Source organism: Osmerus mordax, chromosome 8 (genome assembly GCF_038355195.1).
Source record: "Osmerus mordax isolate fOsmMor3 chromosome 8, fOsmMor3.pri, whole genome shotgun sequence".
In the NCBI taxonomy this organism is placed as follows: Eukaryota; Metazoa; Chordata; class Actinopteri; order Osmeriformes; family Osmeridae; genus Osmerus; species Osmerus mordax.
Window position 1 is genome coordinate 11,943,745 of NC_090057.1, and position 20,862 is coordinate 11,964,606.

General features: G+C 42.0%; 1 protein-coding gene across 4 annotated transcripts; it reads left to right on the forward strand.

The window, feature by feature from the left end:
• The first annotated feature begins 336 nt into the window (after positions 1–336).
• itpk1a (inositol-tetrakisphosphate 1-kinase a) lies at positions 337–19,439 on the forward strand. Of its 4 annotated transcripts, none has more exons than XM_067241631.1 (11): positions 337–433; positions 684–840; positions 5,170–5,194; positions 10,021–10,146; positions 10,972–11,089; positions 13,711–13,809; positions 14,195–14,235; positions 15,137–15,302; positions 16,310–16,377; positions 16,625–16,787; positions 18,119–19,439. In XM_067241631.1, exons 2-11 carry the CDS (start codon positions 746–748, stop codon positions 18,373–18,375), a joined length of 1,158 nt encoding a protein of 385 aa, XP_067097732.1. In that variant the 5' UTR covers positions 337–433; positions 684–745; the 3' UTR covers positions 18,376–19,439. The 4 variants fall into 4 exon arrangements, with proteins under 4 accessions (XP_067097732.1, XP_067097734.1, XP_067097735.1 ...); XM_067241632.1 differs by lacking the exon at positions 337–433 and adding an exon at positions 548–588; XM_067241633.1 differs by lacking the exon at positions 13,711–13,809.
• Positions 19,440–20,862: the final 1,423 nt, after the last annotated feature.

Sequence of the window (20,862 nt, forward strand, 5' to 3'; positions counted from 1 at the left end):
AAATCACTATGAATTAACTAGGCTAGTTTTTCTTCCAAACTAACTTGACAGGAATACCTGCACTGCATTTACCCGTTTGACCATTCCAGAGATTACAGAGATCTCTCTCTCTCTCGCTCATCCACTCACTCTGTCTGTCTCTCTTTCTCTCTCTTTCTGTCCACATTTGTCAGGGGCATGCACACACCTTGGGGTGATGAAGTGTGTTTACAAAGCACTAATGAAAGCTTCCAAATGGGACATATTGTCAGTCAGTATAACATTCTTGCTGCTAGCACGCGGTGCGTCAGAGGGCGTGCCAATCAGTGCATTTAAAACCATTCATTCAGTATGCAACTTTCGGGTTTAACAGAGTCTCGGTGCACCTTTTACATAACACAGGAGCTAACCAAGTGGGATTAATTTACAATGACTGTGAAGGACACAACCATGGGTAAGCCCACAATTAATATGGTATCAGGGATTGTTGTGAGCTACAAGGGGTGTTCTGCGTAGACTTAATAAATATCCCTGTGGATGTTCAACGGGATATACCTGAAGATCGGATGTTCTTGCGACAGTAGAGCCGACACTACAGATTTTGCCCGAGTAGGCAACGTTCTGTCCTCATCAGCGATGTAGCTACTATTCCTAGTTTGCTTTAACATTGTCTTTCCTTAACAACGTTATCTTTGATTTTTCAGGTTTGTTTTGAAGACACTTTTACGCCAGATTCACTTAACATCGTAACGAAACTTTCTCAGAGATGCAGACTTTCCTTAAAGGAAGAAGAGTGGGCTATTGGCTCAATGAGAAAAAGCTTAAGAGACTCAACTTTGTGATATTCGTCGAAATGTGCAGGTAAATTCAAGTGATCGTTTTCTAATGCAACAAAACATATACGTGCGTAAATAGTAGTGGCACGGGGTTGGTCATTCACACTGAAGTATAGCCAACGCAGTTCAGGGTTGTCGGTTCAGTCAAGTGTTTTTTTTTAAATAATAGCCTGTTCAACTTTAGTTCCTACATTGTTGAATAGTCCTCATAAAATAGTTTCACTTCATAAAATAGCCTATTTAAAGTGTCTAACTCATCTTATACAAGTTTATACAGCTTAGTAGGCTACATCTGAAACACAGAGCCTATAGACAGGCTATTTAAGGCAACATGTAACTCGTTTGATTTTCTAAGTTACAAATTGTTTTATTGTTACAGGTACATCTGTCAATGGCAATGTATCCTTTACATTTAACATATTTAAATGGTGTTAACTTATTCACCTGATTGTCATACATAAAATTGCAAGGAAGACATGCCACAGCAGTAGGAAATACAGTTGCATCTGAATGCCTAACATTGATCAGGCAACTCTTCACTGTTCACAAAAAAACAATCATCTCTAAAGGGGAGTCAGGTGGCTGAGCGGTTAGGGAATTGGGCTAGTAATCAGAAGGTTGCTGGTTCGATTGCTGGCTGTGCCAAATTACGTTGTGTCCTTGGGCAAGGCACTTCACCATACTTGCCTCGGGGAGAACGTCCCTGTACTTACTGTAAGTCGCTCTGGATAAGAGCGTCTGCTAAATGTAAATGTAAAGTGTACGACTGAATCGCTTTATGGTGTTATTTGTCAAAGTGCTCAAACATTACAGTGAGTCTTGCAAAAAAAAAAAAAAAGGATTGCTATACACCTGATGCTATAATTGCTGGTCAAAGGCCACAAAGAAAGGTTTGCCTCCAAAGACAGTTTGGGTACACTGGGTGTGAGTCCTTACAGGCTAGAGACAGCAAACAGTATGACTGTCATGCTACATTATGCATACCTGTTATCAAGAATTAACCCCCTCAGAGGCAATCAATAAATTGATTTGAGCAGAGAGACCTAACACAAGTAATGGTATCAAGGTGCAACCATAAATTCATAAAGCACAGTTTAATACAAAGGTACTACTGGCTATCTGGTAGGCAACCAAATTACAATGCAAACACAACATTCTTCTGATTCTAGGCAGTGACACATCTACAAAGCCTAATGCATCACTTCCAGTGATACTGTACTGAGATATTCTGTGGTCAAATTTGTGTCAGCAGTTGCCTGTTACACTGTTCCGTCTGTTGTGAAGCAATACACAAGTTAAAGGTGAAGGTTGTGGTAAGCACTTCATCTTGTGATCCTGTTCTGAAACGTGTCTCTTCACATCATAGAAGTGAGTAAAGATTTTGCAAGCAATCATAGGCTTGTAAAAATAAGGCTTAGGTGATAAGCAATGCTGGATATAATGTCCTGTTATGTAGAGATCATACCTAAAATCATTTTTTTATTTACTTTATGGAGTTCTGGGTCAATAATAAAACAAATACAGCCGGAAATCATAATTCTAGTAAAAACTGTGACTTCTGCATCAGACTACTGTATATCATGTGTTAACATTATACAGCTGACAGTTGAGAAGTCTTAAGAAATATTCTTAAAAGAACATGTATACTACATGAAAGGAACCCCTGCAACAGTTTCCACAATTTTGACCTTAACTTAACACACAAACCAGATCCATAGATTTTGAGAGACTTTCAGATAGACTTCTTCAGTCCATGATAACAATGACTCATGGTTCAAGTTCAAGTCAAGTATTTTATTGTCAGATGCACAGAACAACACAGGGTCAGACTGGGCACTGACATTCTTAGGAATTTCAGTGGAGCTTAAGTAAGTCCTTGTTGTTGCCACCTGATTAATAACACCTTATTAATAATAGAATAGACTTACTTAATGATTCTAAGAGGGGTCTTGAGGTGAGAAAAAAGCAACATGCCAAATTATATGATATTATGATGAGAATATATTATACCAGCATTATGTAATCATAATACCAACAACAATCATAGTAATACTGTAATATATGATGATAGCATTGAAATAGCATTGGAATAAAATGCACATCAATATAATATACAACATGGATCAATAAGCTTATTTTATTTTCTTGTGAGCTGGCATCAAATCAAGACTCAAACAAAATCACATGACAGCATTTTTCTATTGGCTACTTAGCTTAGCTAAACAATTCAGGGTATGTCTTCTGTGTCTTCTGTGCTTTGGATTTAAGAAGTGAAGTCAGATATACACACATGGTAGTTTTCTTTCTGTTACCACTTATGCCTGTTGGAAATAGGATTGGAAATTTCACAATGTTGGCAAATAAAAAGGAAATAGAGACATTAGGCAGTCATAAAAGAAAACAAGCCTTCATCTTGTTGCCCAAAAAGCAATTTTTTGGTGACTTCCTGAAAGCACTTGAAGAGTGTCTGTTTGTGGAAGCTGCAGGACCACAGAGAGTTACATAACCCGCTGGGAGATCACAGGGGTGCATGGTAGACAAGAGCCATCGGCTCAGACTGCAGGAAATAGGTTGCACTCCAGAACAGGTTTTGAACATAATTGAAATAACAGGTTAGTATGGTTGCATGCTCTATCTCTGTTCAGCCATTGCAGATCTGGTTTAGCAAGTCAGTGATGTTAAAGATGACCAACTCCCATTGTCTTTGTGTAACTAGAGGGAGCACTGCCTTTTTGGCTTTCTAAGACATGGATAGGATTTACAGAGTTATGGCTCTATCTTGCTAAATTAACTTGTATTAGAACTGACGTAAAACTAATGGAATCTGAGCCACTCACGATAAATTAGTCAGGTTGTGTTTGAAGTTGTGTATTTCTATTTAATATAAAGCTTAACCTTTGATATGAAGGAATTATGTTGAGCTTGAAATGATTTAGACCGCATTTTTGGCGCAAGCAAGGGGACAAGTAGTATTTACATTATTTTCAGCTTGTACATGAGCTACGACAAACCAGCAGTAGGCCTCAAACATGTACAGGCTTGTTTATTTAGAGAAGTCTTGATTGGCAGGGGAATGATGCACCTTCCCCATATCATTCAATTATTCCACCCGTTTGATGAACACAGCCCCACTGACTTTCACAGAAATTGCACAAAATACCCATTTCTGTTTGTTTTGCCAGGAGTGTTTGTCACATCACAAGATAACTGACTGTATCCCTTTCCTTTTGGGTTTCCAAAATAAAACCCGGAGGGTTTTCTGTGAAGGAATCTCACGGAAACTTTTTTTTTGTAATTATCTTTTGGATTTATTTATTATTTGCAAGCAGTTCAAACTAACTACAATGTCCCTCTAAAAACAGACCCTTTCAAAACCAGTTGTGGAGTAGTGCATCACTGTACCTGTAAAGGTTCGCATGGTTTGTTGGGTTGCATACGTCTAATGAGTTATTACGAATCTGGTTTGGACAGTCAGCATGAGCAATGTCACAACTCACATTATGTAAACAAAGCCGGAGTCAGAGACTAGATCTAAACCAAAACTGTTTGATTATAAACATCCTCAGTGTGGCCACAATCCAGTAGAGAGCAGCCTTTAGGATTTAGGATTGGCCTTCAGGATAAGTTGAAACTGGAAGCTGACAGTTATCAGTGCAGACATTTTTTGTCATTTCATTTGTTAAACAAATTAAAATGAATATACAAACTCCAAGTGCTTGAAAGTGACGACTGTGTCAACATTGTGCCATTTTTGCAGAAGTGAGGTATTATTATGCACTATGTGCAACAAAATGGATTTATTTAAGAAAGATTGTGAAACAATTAACTTAAGCACTCCCCCATCTGTATCTATAAAAGGGGTGCCTCTTACTCAACTGTGTTTACTCAAAAAGCATCATGTGTGTGTGTGTGTGTGGGAGGGAGGGTAGGAGGGGGGGGGGGGGGGGGTGGAGCGGGAACGTGTGGGTAGAGTTTTCTTGTACTGTATGAGTCAGCCAGCTCATTTATGAGTCTGACAATACCAATTATAGGGTTTCCTCTTACCAAGGTTAGCACACTTCAACATACTTTCAACGACAATTCAATACTTTTGAATGTATCCAATAGAATTGTTATGCACAGTTGAAGACATTGATGCAAACGTACATTATTAACAGATGTCTGTACTTGAAATACAAAAGTACTGAAATACAAGTACTTTGTGATGAAAAACGAGCTGTTCATGGTGAATTTTAGTTAGGCCCGTAGTTGCTCTGATTTGTCAACAGTTGTGAGTTGGGTCGTTGAATACATTGTTTTGGTAAAGCAGGTGTTTATTAACCATCAAAGTTAATTGTTGATCCTCTCCCAACAGGATACAAGGCATTGAAATGATCCAGGTACGTTTCTCTATATCACCTTAACACTCCACCATTCCACCACTTAACATGTTGATGTTTGCAAATCATTGCACAGTTCTCCTGCTCAACCAGATCACTGTACGGCTGATACATGTTTTAAGCTTTAGAGCTCAGTACCTTGTGATATTTAAGAACAGATAAAAGTTTATTGTTTTAAGGCATAAAATAACCGTAACTTTATGTCTACAGTACACGAACATAGGCCATTCCCAAGCCTCAGTCATTAAACTAGCCACGCTCCCTCCATCCTTGACCTGTGCCTAGCCTAGTTCATTGTCAGTTGAATCTATACTGTCCATATAGAAAAGGTACAGCTCTGAAATATCCAATCAGGCCCGTGATTTTGGCATAGCTAGTTTTATATGCCCCGGTCGCCATGCAGGGCGGTCGGCCAAATGACGTAAACATGTGCAAAGAGGTTCAAGCTGAAGGCCAGTGTGGAAAGAGTTGAGTGACCTTTCCAATTGCAAGGACCATGGGGATGAACCGTATGCCATTAAAAATAGACGTTCTCATCTTTAGGCAAACTACAAGGGGAAAAAATGTGCATCCAACAATGTGTTGGCACTGAGCTGGGAAGCTAGTTTAAAATCTCCAATTTCAAAATGGTGTCCATGATGGTGCACCAACACTGGGGATAGGGGCGGGCGTATCCGTGCGGAGAGGTGAATTTATCAAGACCCTTATGCCAGAACAGTAGAGGGCAAATAACTGTGGGTGTTTCGATGTGTTCTGTGATCAAACGATTAACATTCTAAACAGAACTACAAGTTTGGAATGATGTAATGTGGCTAGAATAATTTTTGTGGTGGCCAACTTGTCACACCAGGCATTGCACAGTAAATGGCAGTGATTCATCTCAATATAGCAATTATGCTGTGTGGTTTTGTGCAGTCAGCATGATGCATTTCACTGAATGTTACTATTTTGGTGGTAGAAAGTGTGTACCATACTACAAACAATATAAGCACCTGCTTATGAACAGATTGAGCATAAAAACTTTCTGTAAAGACAAGTATAAAAGGACAATTGATAGTATTTATCGATCTCTCTCTATCCAACTATCTTATAAATCATAATCTCCCATGGAACCAAGTGATTACAAGATGTCGACTTTAGGGGTGTGAGGCTTTCAAGAGACCAAAGAATTCCTTACAAATAGAGGATGTTTTGAAAAACGTCAATCTGTTGCTCATTATCGTTTTCACCCTCAACTGCCCTCTCTCTCAGTCTCAGTTATGTCCTCTTGTAATACCTTACAGGTGCTCTGCTATTACAATGCTATTCTATGAGTAGGAAGACAAACTATACCTGAAGACACTTTTTTCACTGCCGACAAATATTCACCGCAAACTTCTTACATAATGAAGATGCCAAAGCTAGCTGAAAGAATGCTCAAGTTATGCCGATGTACCACCAGCTCTGCTTTTTAATTCCTTCTGTAGAAATTATAACAATGTGTTCTATAGCCGCGAGCCAAACGTTACCTAAAAGAGATTCCCAACAAGCAGCCAAATGAAGAGGTTCATTTCTGAGTTGGTTATTTGTAGAGAGGTGCGTTTGTTTTTTATGCTTTTCTGTCCATTTGGAGTCACAAGGGATGCGTCCTGGGAACAGTCCCAAAGTCAGCACATCCTTGTTTTAAGAAGAAGCATATGAAGAAGAGAAGGCTTGTAGAAGGATGCACGTTCTCTATGTGTTTGGAACGGGATACAGTCTCACAAAGCCTATAGACTCACAAAGGAAAAGCACACAAACACAAGCAAACAAACAAATACAGGCCCACAGACAAACAAATGGGGTTGCATGATTTTATAAAAAGACACACAAGTTGCATTACGAGTCGCATAACTGACCAGTGTACCGGTAGTGAACGTTACAGTACAGTGTGTGCGTTGAGGACAAACAATGTAGGTGCATGAGTAGACGAGCATACACCGTAGGCCTCCAGTATGTATTCCTTGAATCACTCGAATTCCTTGAAGTGGGTGCGTTGTCCTGGATGCCAGAAGTTCTTTCTGGTTGCCCTTCCGTGTTTCTAATGTACTGTGTTATCTTTGGACTGTGGTCCCTCTCTCCTCCCCTTCTCATCCCTCCTTCTCATGTCATGGAAGTTGACATGAGAACTGCAAACATGGTTGCACGTGTCGGAACAGCATGCAGTTCCATCTGATAATGTGCTGGAGCATGTCAAAACGTATAGCCTCCACCGACGCTATCTGCTGTCGGATAGAAACAGCACACTGATAAACCCCGTCACCAAAACAAGACAGGCTCCTTCCTATCGTTTGTTGATTGCACGTAGTACATACTTTACTGAGCAATACAGTGATGTACACACTGTATTGCTCACACGCACATATTGTAAGATAACATAGGCGGACAATTGGCATTTACGGGGGTTTAGTGAAAAGCAGAGAGGAAGTAGACTTTGAGTGGACTGTTATGTCACAAGTCATACCTAGGCTAACCACACCCAGCCATAGGTCGCCCACACGAGACAGAAGAAATCTTTTGTTAATGATCAACTAGTTGTAAAATACTGTTCTATTAGAGACAATAATTACTCACACTATCAGTACACGGACTCGAGATAATGCCTATCCCTAGTTTCTACGAATTTTGTCTGTTAAGCTATTATTAGGAATATATCTTTTTACATTTTCTGTGTTTCTCTGAGCTGGCAGTATGAAGTGAGTGGTCATCTTTTCACAAAAATACATCAAAGTTATTTATGGAAGCATTTCTTGAAAAGACAAAATATGCCCTGACCTTCAAGAATTGTTATTTGTATACAAATACTCTTTGTGTCTATGTACTCATTCTTGTTGTTCTTGCATGAACTGTCAAACATTGGCAGTGTCCAACCATTTTGCTTGTAATGCATCATACTTGGATCCAACCTTTTATTTTTTGAAGGGTGTAACATGACAAAAGAAATGATCCTCAAGTCATTTCAAGCTTGTTTGTACCTTGTTTGTTGTCAGGGAGGTGTGACATACAATTTATAATAGCTTACCTCGAGTCAATTATTACTTCACAATTACATCCACACCCTTCAGTGTATGACCTCTCTATTACTCTCTTTGTCACTCTCTCTCTTTGTCACTCTCTCACTCACTCTCTCACTCACTCTCTCTCTCTTTCTCTCTGTTTTGTAACTGACATGGCTTTCCCAATACATATTTGGCTGCTGGCTGTAAATCTATATTTCAAATGTCTTTCATAGTTTGGGTGAAAATTCTTTGCTGTGACGTCACTGCCAGTATTTGCAAAACCCATGCACACAAAGTATAGTGACGATGCACAATTAATCTGCCATCTTAATATTTCTTAGCACTATTCAGAGGCCTCTTATTCGATCTCAATATGAATCTCATGACGGCCTCCGTGTAGCATTATGGGATACCTGGCGAGGCGAAGCAGGTGAACAAGCGGACCCGAAATAAAATGGTTGATTGTATGCAGATGTCAAATGATCGCCACTTACTAATGAAATAGCAACATCAGTACAGGCCAGTCAAGGTAAACTAGATAGCACAACAAGGACAACTGTGTTTAAAATAACAATACTTTCTTAATAAGAGAAAGAGGTGGAGGACCCTGGCGTGCCATCATTGAACCACCATTAAAGGATGTTCAACATAAACAAACAGGGAACAGAACCCACAAGATAAACATTTTGAAATGGGTTGTTTGTCGTTTTACATCCCAGTTCCTCAGAAGCCACCATGTTTGTTATTGGCCTTCTGTTGGACCTTGTTTGTTTTAAGCAAGTGGACAGTGACAGTTTGAATGTGAATGTACATTTTTTCATAGACGCACTGTAAGTTAATGAGTTAAAGTGCTCTGAAAGGTTTTATAATAGAATCCAAAGCACTCTGGCATTGGCTCTCACCATTCATCCTCTTAATAACCCCATTCATTGTTACATAACAATGTATAATATACCTTATACAAAGTATATTTAAAATGTTCTTTGATTAATGTTCTGGATATGTACAAGTGGCATCAGTATCATACAGCAGCTACGCTGACAGGCTTTTCGAACATGTTTTAACCAGAGACACCGTCGGCTAAGAAGTTCCAGACCCTCTGCTTTAGACTCTTTGAAATCCTTGTCGGGAATCCCCTAAGGGTCCCCCATATTCCCTTCCTTCATCCCACAACTTGGTGGGTCTGCGATCTGTTTGCGCTCCTATATTTGGTGACGGCGTTCACCCTTTGAACCCTCTCCTCCCTAACGACATGATACAGTGCTCAGTGCTGCTTTTCTTCCTCCCCGGCTTGTTCAGGGGTGGAATCGGATGTGGTTCAAGCATTTGTATTAGTTGCTAAAAGCCCCCCAGTTTTCGAATGTCACGAACGTCCCACTGGCGTCAGCCTCTGAAGGATTGTGGCGGCTTCACCACAAACCCCCCCCCCCCACACACACACACACACACACACACACACTCTCACTTTCGCAGTTCAGACACTCACAGCAGTAGGTTTCATTCACCATTGGCGTCCATGGAAAAGCTTGGAGGGTTTTGCCTTTCTAATTATTTACCTATTTTTTAATAAACTATAGGTACTGCAGTGTGATTAAAAAGGACGTGTTTAGTCATTGCTATTTTATTTGTCGGTGCTTCAGTGCATGGTAAAAGATTGCCAAAACAGCCACAGCTTTCAGAACCTCGCTATTCAAAGCAAGCGTTTTGTCAGTGTTTGTGTGAGGGCTTGCGACACTGATCTGTCGGTCATACAAGAGTATTTTGGTCTCCTATGACATAACTCCTCTGAAATGTCAATCTCATCCTCAGCTGGATCTTAGTCAGCCCCTGGAGGAGCAGGGTCCTTTTGACGTCATCATCCACAAGCTGACAGACCTCATCCTGGAGGCAGACCAGAACGATACACAGGCCCTGCTGCTCATGCAGAGTGTCCAGGTAAGCCTGTTCATGTGGAGGAGACATTTTGTTGTTCATCATTGTTGGATTTTGGTAACTACTTAACTACTTAAAGGGATGGTTAGGTGTTCTTTTGACACAGTTCTTGTCCCAGCATGTTTTTGAGCACTGATACTGTACAGTATGTTGCAGGGCAATGAAGTAGCCTGAGATTAGCATATTTCAACAATATTTGCAACATAGATTCTGTACACAAAGTAATGTAGACCATAAACTGATAAATGATAATTGCCTTGATGCAGAATTTTTCACTGTGGTAAAACATGATTTTGCCCATATTCTTTTAAAACTATATCAAGCAATTAATGGCCCCTAGGAAAAGTTGATTAAATCTTTGGTAGATTTTGGTAGATTGTATCCACCTGCCCAGTCCTTAGTTAGGGTTAAAGGACTTTCAATGGTAAAGTTAGCAACTCAGTTTCACTGGCATTCCTTTTATTGCTTTGTATTCCCAGACATCTTGTAAACAGTATGCTCTCCACATGAAATAGTTTTGTGACCCATAACTCCTAAAAGCATTGCTCAATGTGTATTGTCAAGAAAAAAACAAAATTCCTCTCAGTCTTTTCCCCTCCTTTTATGGTTTTATTGATAGAGGACAAAAAGATAAAAAAAACGTCCTCAAATTGTAAATACAGTATAAAAGAAATAGAGATGATGAACTTGAATATTTAGGTTACACATCCATTGAAGTTTATCTTCAAACGTGGGATAATAGCTTAATTTAATAACAGCTTTTTTCCAGGACCTTGTACTGACAAAAAACATGTTGGACTGTGGTTCTTTTGTTTTTTTTTGTCCCAGGACTATATTGATGCTCATCCTGAGACAGTGGTTCTGGACCCCCTGCCAGCCATCAGGACCCTGCTGGATCGCTGCAAGTCATACCAGCTGATCCACAGGCTTGAGGACAGCATGGGAGGTATGGAGATGGGGCAGTCCTGGAACACATAGACACACACACACATCATTTGGGTGAAGAGCTGAACCCCGTTCAAGACTGTATCGAGATTATGGCAGAACGTCTACCATCACACTGGGAATTATACACACATACACCAACTGACCACAACACACACACCCTCAGCATCCTCATTCAGTATGTGTATGAATCAGTCTTGACACACACTCTGATCCCCGTGGAAGAAAATCCAGGCGATTCCCAAAAATACGGGAATCCCTATGTTGCCACCAGTGGCTTCAGGAGCTGGCTCTCTGTTCCTCTTTTGTTCCAGCCTGGATGTCAGAACGCAGGCTCCATTTCGGGGCTTTCCGCTGGGGAAATGCATGGCTTAGAGTGGGTTTAGCCATAGCGTGTATGGAAACTGCCGACTGGCTCATCCTTTGTCCCGTAAAGCGTGGGGCACTCCCGAAACAAGGGCCAGCAGGGATCAGGAATGGAGAGGTGTTATCCAGGGAGATGGACCTAGGGTTGGATAGCTAGGAACCATGGCACCCGCTGCCATAGAATGTGGGAAATGGAGGTGTTTGCACAACCCAAAGGTTTTTTCACATGGAAGTCCATGTGGAAGTCCATGTGGAAGTCCATGTGGAAGTCCATGTGGAAGTCCATGTGGAAGTCCATGTAAATAATGTACAGATGAATTGCAATTTACAGGTTAATTGTGATTAAATTCACTGATTAATATAGAATTGACAGCAGGGCTAAATATATCACATCAAGTCAAAAGTTGCCCACTTTACCTTTTTGCAAGTATCGCATAGTGCAGAAGACCTGGGGTTCTCTGAGGTGAAATGTTTCTTGGCTCCGGACTTTGTACCGAAAGAAACAACTCTGTTTAGAATACTTCAAGAGAGAAAGTGTGTTTCCTATGGGCTTCTGTCACCCCAGCAACCACTTCCATGGCGATTAGCTGAAACATTGGAGAGAAGGACCCTGGGAAAAAGATAACCGCTCATGCTTATGTAACTGGCTACTTGAATGGACTTACACACGCCTAAATCAAACTCTAAAAGGAACATAGAGTAGACATTGCAGAGTCTACCTCTAACTTCTTAAGTGTCACAACATTAGGCCGAGAGAACAGCTTTTGTGCACCTCTGCAGTCCTGTTCCAGATCTCCCGAAGTTATTAAAAGGTCAGGCCTTTTAATAACTTCCCCCTGTCTTCATACTCTTGGTGGTTATTTAACTAGGATTCTGTTTAGGCCTATTAGAGTAGTTCTGGCTCTTGGGGATTTGCTTACAAATGTTTATATGCTCATCCATTCTTCCCCCTCTCTGCTCAGTTTAGAGATTATTTACAAAAAGTCAGATCCGGAGTCATGCTTTAAATGCCAAGTCATCTCTTGAGGGGCAAAACCTTTGTTTCTTATATGAAACGACCATCAATTAGTAGATATGAAACACAGCCGTACGTTGTGTAGGACGAAGGATTGATAACGAGGGAGCGATAGTTAGATGTGAGCGACAAGAGACCCAAAAAGGAAGATTCCAGAGATTGAATGATGGACGGTGTTCAGAATGTTTCTGTCTGTTTGGGTAGGTGTGCATGTTTCAAAACGGGCTTGTCTGTGTCCCCAAGGACCAGGAGGCCAAGGCCACCACCTTGCTCAGTGACGTCACAGTGCCTGTATTGTTGTCAAACGAGCTGTGTGTTCCAGCTAGAGGGTCACGGTGAGCAAACATGGCGATGGGAGTCGACCCCATTGAATCGAGAAAATACGCAAAATAAAAAAGAGACTGAGAATGGGGGAGGACTGGTAAATGTTGAGAAAAAGGAGAGAGAGAGAGAGAGAGAGAGAGAGCATAGACAAGCCACAGATTTAGAGATTGTTTTGCTCAAGAGGAATTGTGCATTGCAGTGTTAATAGCAGCTGCATCCTAGACATAGACTCAAAATAACCATCAGAACAGCTTTGAGACCATAAAGGGAAGATATGCTTACGCATGGGGGAGAGGGAGGGAAAGGGGAGGTAAGGCAGTCAGCGTTTAAAGTGGGATTTAAACAAGGAAATTGTTGTTCATGCTGTGCTTCTACACACACACACACACACACAAACACTCCCCTTTGTATCTCCAACAGCCACTGGAGCCAGCCATAGGGTCACGGCTCGGCTGGCTCCATATTTTCGAAGAGCGTCAGTGAAAGATCAAAGTGTTGTTACATCATCTCCGACGGGTGGAAGAAGCCTTTCCGTGTGGAGTTTCACATCCAATTCGAATGTTGTTTTCACATTGTGACTTTGACCTACGGCACCACATGGTCGTATTTCTTGAAGCAGGATTAGTGCTCTGGGTCACACGGTCCCCCCCCCCCCCCAGCAACGTGGTCATCTTTTTCTCTCTGTGTGTGTCTCTAACTCTCTCTGTCGCCTCTCTCGGTCTCTGTCTCTCTCTTACTCTCTGTCTCTTTCTCTCATTCCAGCTTTCTCATTCTCAGGTTTTGCTCCTCTAACCTTCTCCCTCTTCTCATTCAGCTGTGCGGCAGAATGAGCCACGCGCTTCGCGCCGCATGTAAAGTTAGATTGGAAAACATGAAGACGGTCACTGACCCGTGAATACCTGTTTCCCCCCCCCCAGATGACAGGCTCCGCTCTCCTCCCTTCATGGTCCTCACCAGCGAGTGTGGGGCTGACACCCTGCAGCTCCTGCAGAAACACGGCATCACCTTCCCCTTCAGTAAGTTAGCAGCCGGCTCCCTGCTCTCTGGGGGGGTTTGCGGTTGCGTTGGAGTACTTGTCCTTACAGTGGAGTCATTTTTACTTAAGACTCACCAGCCGTTGATGTCACGATGAAACAACATTATATACTACTACTTGATTTTTCCCCACCGTGTGGATGATTGATTAAGGATATCATGTACACTTTCAAAGAAGTGACTTGTGAAGCGCTTATGGTTGATTGAAATCGTTTTTATTTCAATTGCCGTTACTGAGAGGAATTGCAGTCTAAGGAGAGGGTCTAGGAACTGTTTGGGTAAAAACTGTCATTACTTCCCAGTTTTAGCCGAGCATCCTAAGAGAGTAAACCTTTTAACATTTTGATATATTTCTCTCCACTGCAGTTTGCAAACCGCGGGTGGCGCACGGCACAAATTCCCATGAGGTAAGAAACAACCTTGTTTTCCCCCAGTCCTTTTTTAAGCGACGACTTTGTCGGTATATCGAGATGAAGCCTGTGTCTTTCATTCTGCCCCATCAGACAATAGAAAGACAACACCTCGGAGGAAAACTAGGTGACCTTCGACCCTTGTGATAGATTTAGGATTGGATCACTTCACCAATAGCTCACTACCCCATCAGACATTATGTCTCCGGATGATATTTTGTCCCACCCTTCATCCGTTTTGCCACCTCAAATGAAAACAGCAAGGGACTTTACTCATTAACTCCCTTTTTCTCGGGAAAGAATCGGATGGTTGTCGAGAGCGATGTGTGTCAGGGAACAAGGGATGGGAGGATGTGTCATTGGAGAGTCTGTTCGTACCTGGGTTTTATGACTGTGTACTTTAAGAGATAAAGCAGTTCAGTTTGCTGTCTGGGTGGGTTGGACAGCACAGGAGGCCATAAAGGCCATTGATTGTGAAAGCTTTCAATATTGAGTTTTCAGGCCAGATAAGAGCACACCTCTTTGTCACACATGTTGGGAATGCCCCCATGTTTTGTGTCACCTTTCTCTTATGTCAGACAGAGCTGTAAGGATAGGACTGAATGGTGTTTCAGTGGTGGTTCATTTCCTGCACATGCGGAATCACGGGTGAACTTGTCATTGCAGTGATCAAAAGTATTAATTATCTTTGACATAAATGGAGTTGAATGATGAACAGTCAAATCTGTCGCAGGTTTTAGAATTAAGTGGTAGTTGAAGTTTACACAGATCAATACAAGTTTCGAGTCTGGCTATTTTTAACATGGCTAGCTGAGTGATTCTGCGGCGCCTAGCACAGACTACAATTCTGCTTTCCTGGTTCTGATTTTTATTTATTTATCTGTTTCACTTTCCTTAGATGGCCATCATCTTCAGCGAGGAGGACCTGAAGGACATCAAGCCTCCTTGTGTGATCCAGAACTTCATTAACCACAATGCCGTGCTGTACAAGGTCTTTGTGGTGGGAGAGGCATACACTGTGGTGGAGAGGCCCTCTATCCGGAACTTTCCCTCCGGACCAGCAGGTGAGATAGGGAGTGCTAGTCTGCCCAACTCTATGACTCACTACAAAGCATTAAAGATCTCCATGTATCTGGTCATGTGTGCCAAACACGTGTCTAAGTTATCATTGCATTCAAGTCACCCCGCGAAATACTTCTACTAACAACAAAGCTAGCATAATCCATTGTCCAGATCAGGACAGCCTTAAGTGAGCTAAAACCCTTATGGACTTTACTTTAGAAACAGAGAAATCGAGTAAGCCTGTGGATACAGAGTGTGTGTAGGTGTAAAGGAGGTGTGTGTCATCTGTAAATGAACCCAACGTCACATCGCTCGGACTAAGCTGTGAGCCACCGCTGCATCGTTGCAGCACATTCCCTTATAAAGAAACCTGCTACGCAACTGTTCATAAACACACATTCACTTTGAGCGGTCGGCAGCAGCCGGATTGGCATGCGAGGGACTTCCGAGGCGCTCCGTTTGGGCGTGTGTGTGTGTCGTCGTCGTCCCCTCCCCCCCCGTGGCCCTCCCTTGTTCCATGTCAGTGTTTGTGTTCGTCTCGGGCCACGTGTTTGTGGACGGGATCCGTCTCCCCGGTTCAACTCGCGGGCGCGCCTCTGAGGAGTGTCGTCACGGCGGCAGACACAGCGGGGCGTGGCCGTCGCCCGCTCTGTTTGGAGACGGAGACGCCGCTCTCTTCCGCCCCCTGTTGGGACAATAGCTGAATCGTCTGAAGGCCTAACTAGTTGTTCTTTCAAGTACTAAATGCCTTTGTACCAAGTAAGCACAAGGTATATATATATGTAGCCAATGACGTTACAAGTCATTTGATCGCTGTTGTTCAAAATACTGTGATCAAATGACTTGTAACGTCATTGGCTTGTGATGTCACTATAAAGGGCTTTGCGAGGCCTGCATAAACAAAGTGATTCTTGCACTTGAATGTGAAAAGTCCATTTGAATGTGTCTTTAGTACTATTTCAGGATGTGTTTCCCTCTAAAGATTTTTGGGGGGAATTCTGTCTTTCAGAGAGAACGGCAATCTTCTTCAACAGTCACAACGTGTCAAAGCCAGAATGTGCCTCTGACCTTACCTCTGTAAGTATCTACAAAACGTCTTGTAAACACATCATGTCGTTTAATTTCTTTGATGTAATCATACCGATGTGGGACCGAAATGTCCCTTTCATGCTTGGTACTTTATAATAAGCTCATTTGATAGATGTCGTCACAAATCTTTGTTGATGTTGCCATTGTTTTTTGGGGGCTCCGGAGATGATAACCACAGTTGGAGAGAATGGAATGGTCTGGAACTGACCGCAAGTTTGTTTGTTTTTTCTCTCAGAGGGACAACGCAGAGGGTGTGTCCAGACAGCCCAAAGATCATGTCATCAGGGAGATCTCCAGGTGTCTGCGACAGACCCTAGGTGTGTCGCTGTTTGGTATCGACATCATCATTAGCAACCAGACAGGCCAGCACAGTGTCATTGACATCAACGCTTTTCCAGGTCAGTACTGCTACTTGAGGTAGTTGATACTTAACTGATGCACAAACAAGGTTTTTTAACAATACACCTGTCACAGCACTGGAGCTATGTTGATGTACTGTATTTCAAACCACTTGCATAACAAAACAGGTTATGAATGTCTGAATGAATTTGTAGTTAGGTCTGTGGTGGCCATTTGAATTAAATTTCTTTTCAGGCTTTTTCACAAACCAGAACTCACCACAAATTGTATTTTTATACTGTATCTTTTGTAACACTGCTGTGTGAGAGGTCAGCCGTACAGACTGTTTGGGTTATTCTGGAAAGCTCCACACGGTGGCTGTGTTGAGCCTGATGGACAAGCTCAGGATGAGGTCACGCTGCCAGAATGTTCTCTGTTTAACGTCCAAACACCAGGGAAGGACGGCATGACTGTGTCTGAGTAATACACACTTTCATTTGCTCTATTCTGAGAGAAACAAGTTGTATATACTCTGTCGAATTTGATATATTTGTAGGATATTTACTTTAAATTAGTTTAAAATAAGTATGTACATTCATATGGTAGAGGGGAGGTTTACTCACAGTATTAATAATCATAATTTTTTGTATTTGTAATATGCCTTTCTTGCACTCAAAGCGCTACCATAGCAACATTGTTGTTGTGTTGAAGTGCCCGTGAGCTTGGCTTTGTGATGTGGATTTTATACTCTCTTGACCTTGCTGAGGTAGACACACGCACGCACACACACACACACTTCACATGATTACTAAACACTAAACCTCTCTCATTACCATGGAGACGGTTTGTTTCCCACCGGTGGGTGTTCACAGTCGTCACTTGTTTGTGTCACGATAACATCACAAGTAGTCTGCTATCCCTCCAATCACCGACATGTCTTTTTTAGGCCTCTCTCCTTTCTCTACTCAGCATGATCTGTGTGCTTGTCATTAGTCCAGAGAGAGATAGCAGTCTCCTGACAGGAAATTACAGAGCAGAAATCCCCTATAATAACACATTATTGTAATCATGAACCCTATCTGGTATAGACATCTAAACGGCAGTGTTATGGGTTTCTAGGTGACAAGGGAAATTGATGTGTGTTGTTGTGGACTCCTGACTTCGGAGATGTTTAACAGTCAAGAACAAAGAAAGTTTTGAGCTTCTGCTGTTCTGTTTCCTGAATGGTTTCAACCTGCTGTTGGTTTCACACATACAGTAATTAGGCTGTACATGTTGTTGTGAGAAATAGCTCAACTCTGTTCTTCTGTGCGGAGAGTCGCAAAGGACACACACGACCTCATTCTGTCCACATCCTCATTCGAAAGCACCTGTGTGTTTCCCTCCTCAGGTTACGAGGGCGTCCCCGAGTTCTTCCACGACCTGCTCAGTCACCTGACCAGCGTGCTGAAGGCGCAGGCGTTGGAGAAAAACAACCCCTGCGGGAAACCCTGCGCGCTTCTGGAAAAAGAGGCCGGCTCCCGCTTCGCCGAAGGCGAGGGCGTCAGGAGGGGCGCCCATCAGGGACTGGGATGTAACTCGGAAGTGCCGGCAAACTTCCAGCAGCACTGCGTGTCAGCCATAGCAACCAAGACCTCCTCGCACTGATACAAATCTGTTCTCTTTCTGCTCGGAGAGACACGTCATGTCACATGATCAAACAAATTAAATCTTCCTGATTGTGAGGAGAAGAAGATTTGAGAGGGGAATGTTCTCTGGTGGTTTTGCTGACTGGTGTACTGTAATTTTGTTCTTGGGGATGTAGTTCTGGCTTACTGGTGATGTTTCCCTTGTTTGACTTGTGGGAGCGTATATCCATGAGTGGTCCTTACAGGCGAATCACTGACTGAATACGTGTTCGTTGACGTGTGTGTGAATGTTATGTATGATACATGTTCGTCTGATATGATCTGTTTGTTTGCGTGTGTGTGTGTGGGGGTTGGTAAGACCTTTCTATTCTATCATGTGCTATGTGTGCATACTCAGGTTAAAGTTTTTCCTTACTCAAGGCTTGAAAGGAGGTATCTCTGCCACCCAGCGGCATCGAGAAAGCCTTTCGCTGAAGTATCGGCGAGCTCTCAGACAGACATACCTCCACTGTGACTCTCCTAAGAGTTTTTTTTTTTTACTTGGACATACAAAGACTATCACCACTCCAAGAAACCATCAGCTCTCCATGAAAATTAATTCAGGGTGCAAGCATGTTTGAGTGTAACATGAAGGAAAATACATGTACTGATTTAGGGTGAGTTGGGGAATAACCTGCTGTCACAATTGAAATCATTTTTCTGAACAAATGCCTTTGAACAAATGGTGTGTTTTGTAAATGATAAATCTACATTGTGCACAACGTATATAATGTACATCCACATACATGTATATAACGCAGATGTATTCATTCATTAGATATCTAAACAGGGGTATACAAATATACATAAGACCAAAGAGGCCTTTGTGACATGGGAAAGTTAACCTTTCACTTAAACTATCTTGACAATGTCATTGTGCTTTCACAGGTACAAGTGAGTGTTGAATGTATGTACAGTATAAATAGCTGCATGTCAATTAATATATTATGTTGTTTTACCACAATGAGGTGTTTTGTTTCTAATAATACCTTGATAAATATGATCAATATTGAGAACTCTGAAATAAATCTCACATCTACATTATATTATTGAATCTTTACATTATATTTTATGTTGAGAAGACTTTTTTCTGTATGTATATCATAAGAATAGTATTTCATGGAAGGAGCGACTTCCATTCTTGTCTGCTCCCACTCGGTTTTACTTGCACATACATAATTCAAAACAAGATTTTGTGTCCAATATGGTAACTACACAAACCCAGAAAAGCATCAGATTCTGCACTCAGTTGACACGACCCAGCCATGAGCTCCTGAGATTGTGGGTGGTTAGTGGGTTACAACCTTAGTTTAAGGTGTTTAGCTGTCATTTATTCCCCTCAAAGCCCATCAGTAATTCACTAAGCTACCTATGCTTTGTCAGTGCCTTCTATGCTCAGTGCAGATGTCACAGCCAGCCTATTCTGGAGCTAGTTGAAACTGAGCAGTCCCATCGCTTCAATCTATTTACATTGTATAGTACATCGCAAGGTAACCGCTCTGTTCTGCGCGGTTCTGTTCTTTGGTCTTGGCACGCTAACAACAGATGAGAAGGTACTCCTAGCACTTGACGTGCAAAGCAGAAAAGAACACTGACCTTTTTTTTGTGCCACAAAACAAAATCCTTGCTATTTAGGCGTGAGCAGCATTGGTGGATAGCCGCACTCCAATCTTGACAGTGCTTCACGCTTGCCCAGGGTGCCATTTAACCTGAGCTGAGTAGCTGAAATTTAGAATGGATGGAGGGCAAAGAACTTGAAATGATGGCATTGACCTCTTCTATGCTGAATAGGCAACCTTTACATGAGGAGGAGGGGTGTAGCACAAGCTGCTGTGATACAGCACTAAATTTGATTAGTGGCATGCAGTGCAGTGGTGCGCTCCTCTGGAAATGTCACACAAACCCATCTGTCAGGGTTTCTATCGATCCTTGTACACCCAACATGTTCTTCAGAATTACGACTCAAATCAAACGGATCAAATCTGTGAGTTGTGAGAATCAGAGGTTCAGGGCTAAGCATGTTCCGACTTGTTGAACCCAAGTCAAACACACCGTGTTTTAGAATGATGAATCGTGTTCCCGGAATCTCACCCACTAAGACAAACAGTTGCAGATGACGCCCTCTGTGTTAGAATCAATATCTCTCATTCCATGTGTCGTTCCATTTGATGATTTTGTTACTAGTATCTCTCAAGCTGTAAGCTTCTCTGTGGTAAACCAGGGATAAACAGACAGCACTATGAACAGACAGTAATGCATTGATACAATACTGCAGACTAAAGTCTTATTGTTGATCTACTGGGCATATTTCATGTTCATCGATTCTATATTGTTTCTGGAAGATGTTTAGAAATGTATGTTCAACATGGTTTACCATAGCAACAGTGCATTGATTTATGAATAAACTAACACCACATGTCTAATACTATACTATTAAAGTAGGTTAGTAACAGTAGGCCTATCCTCA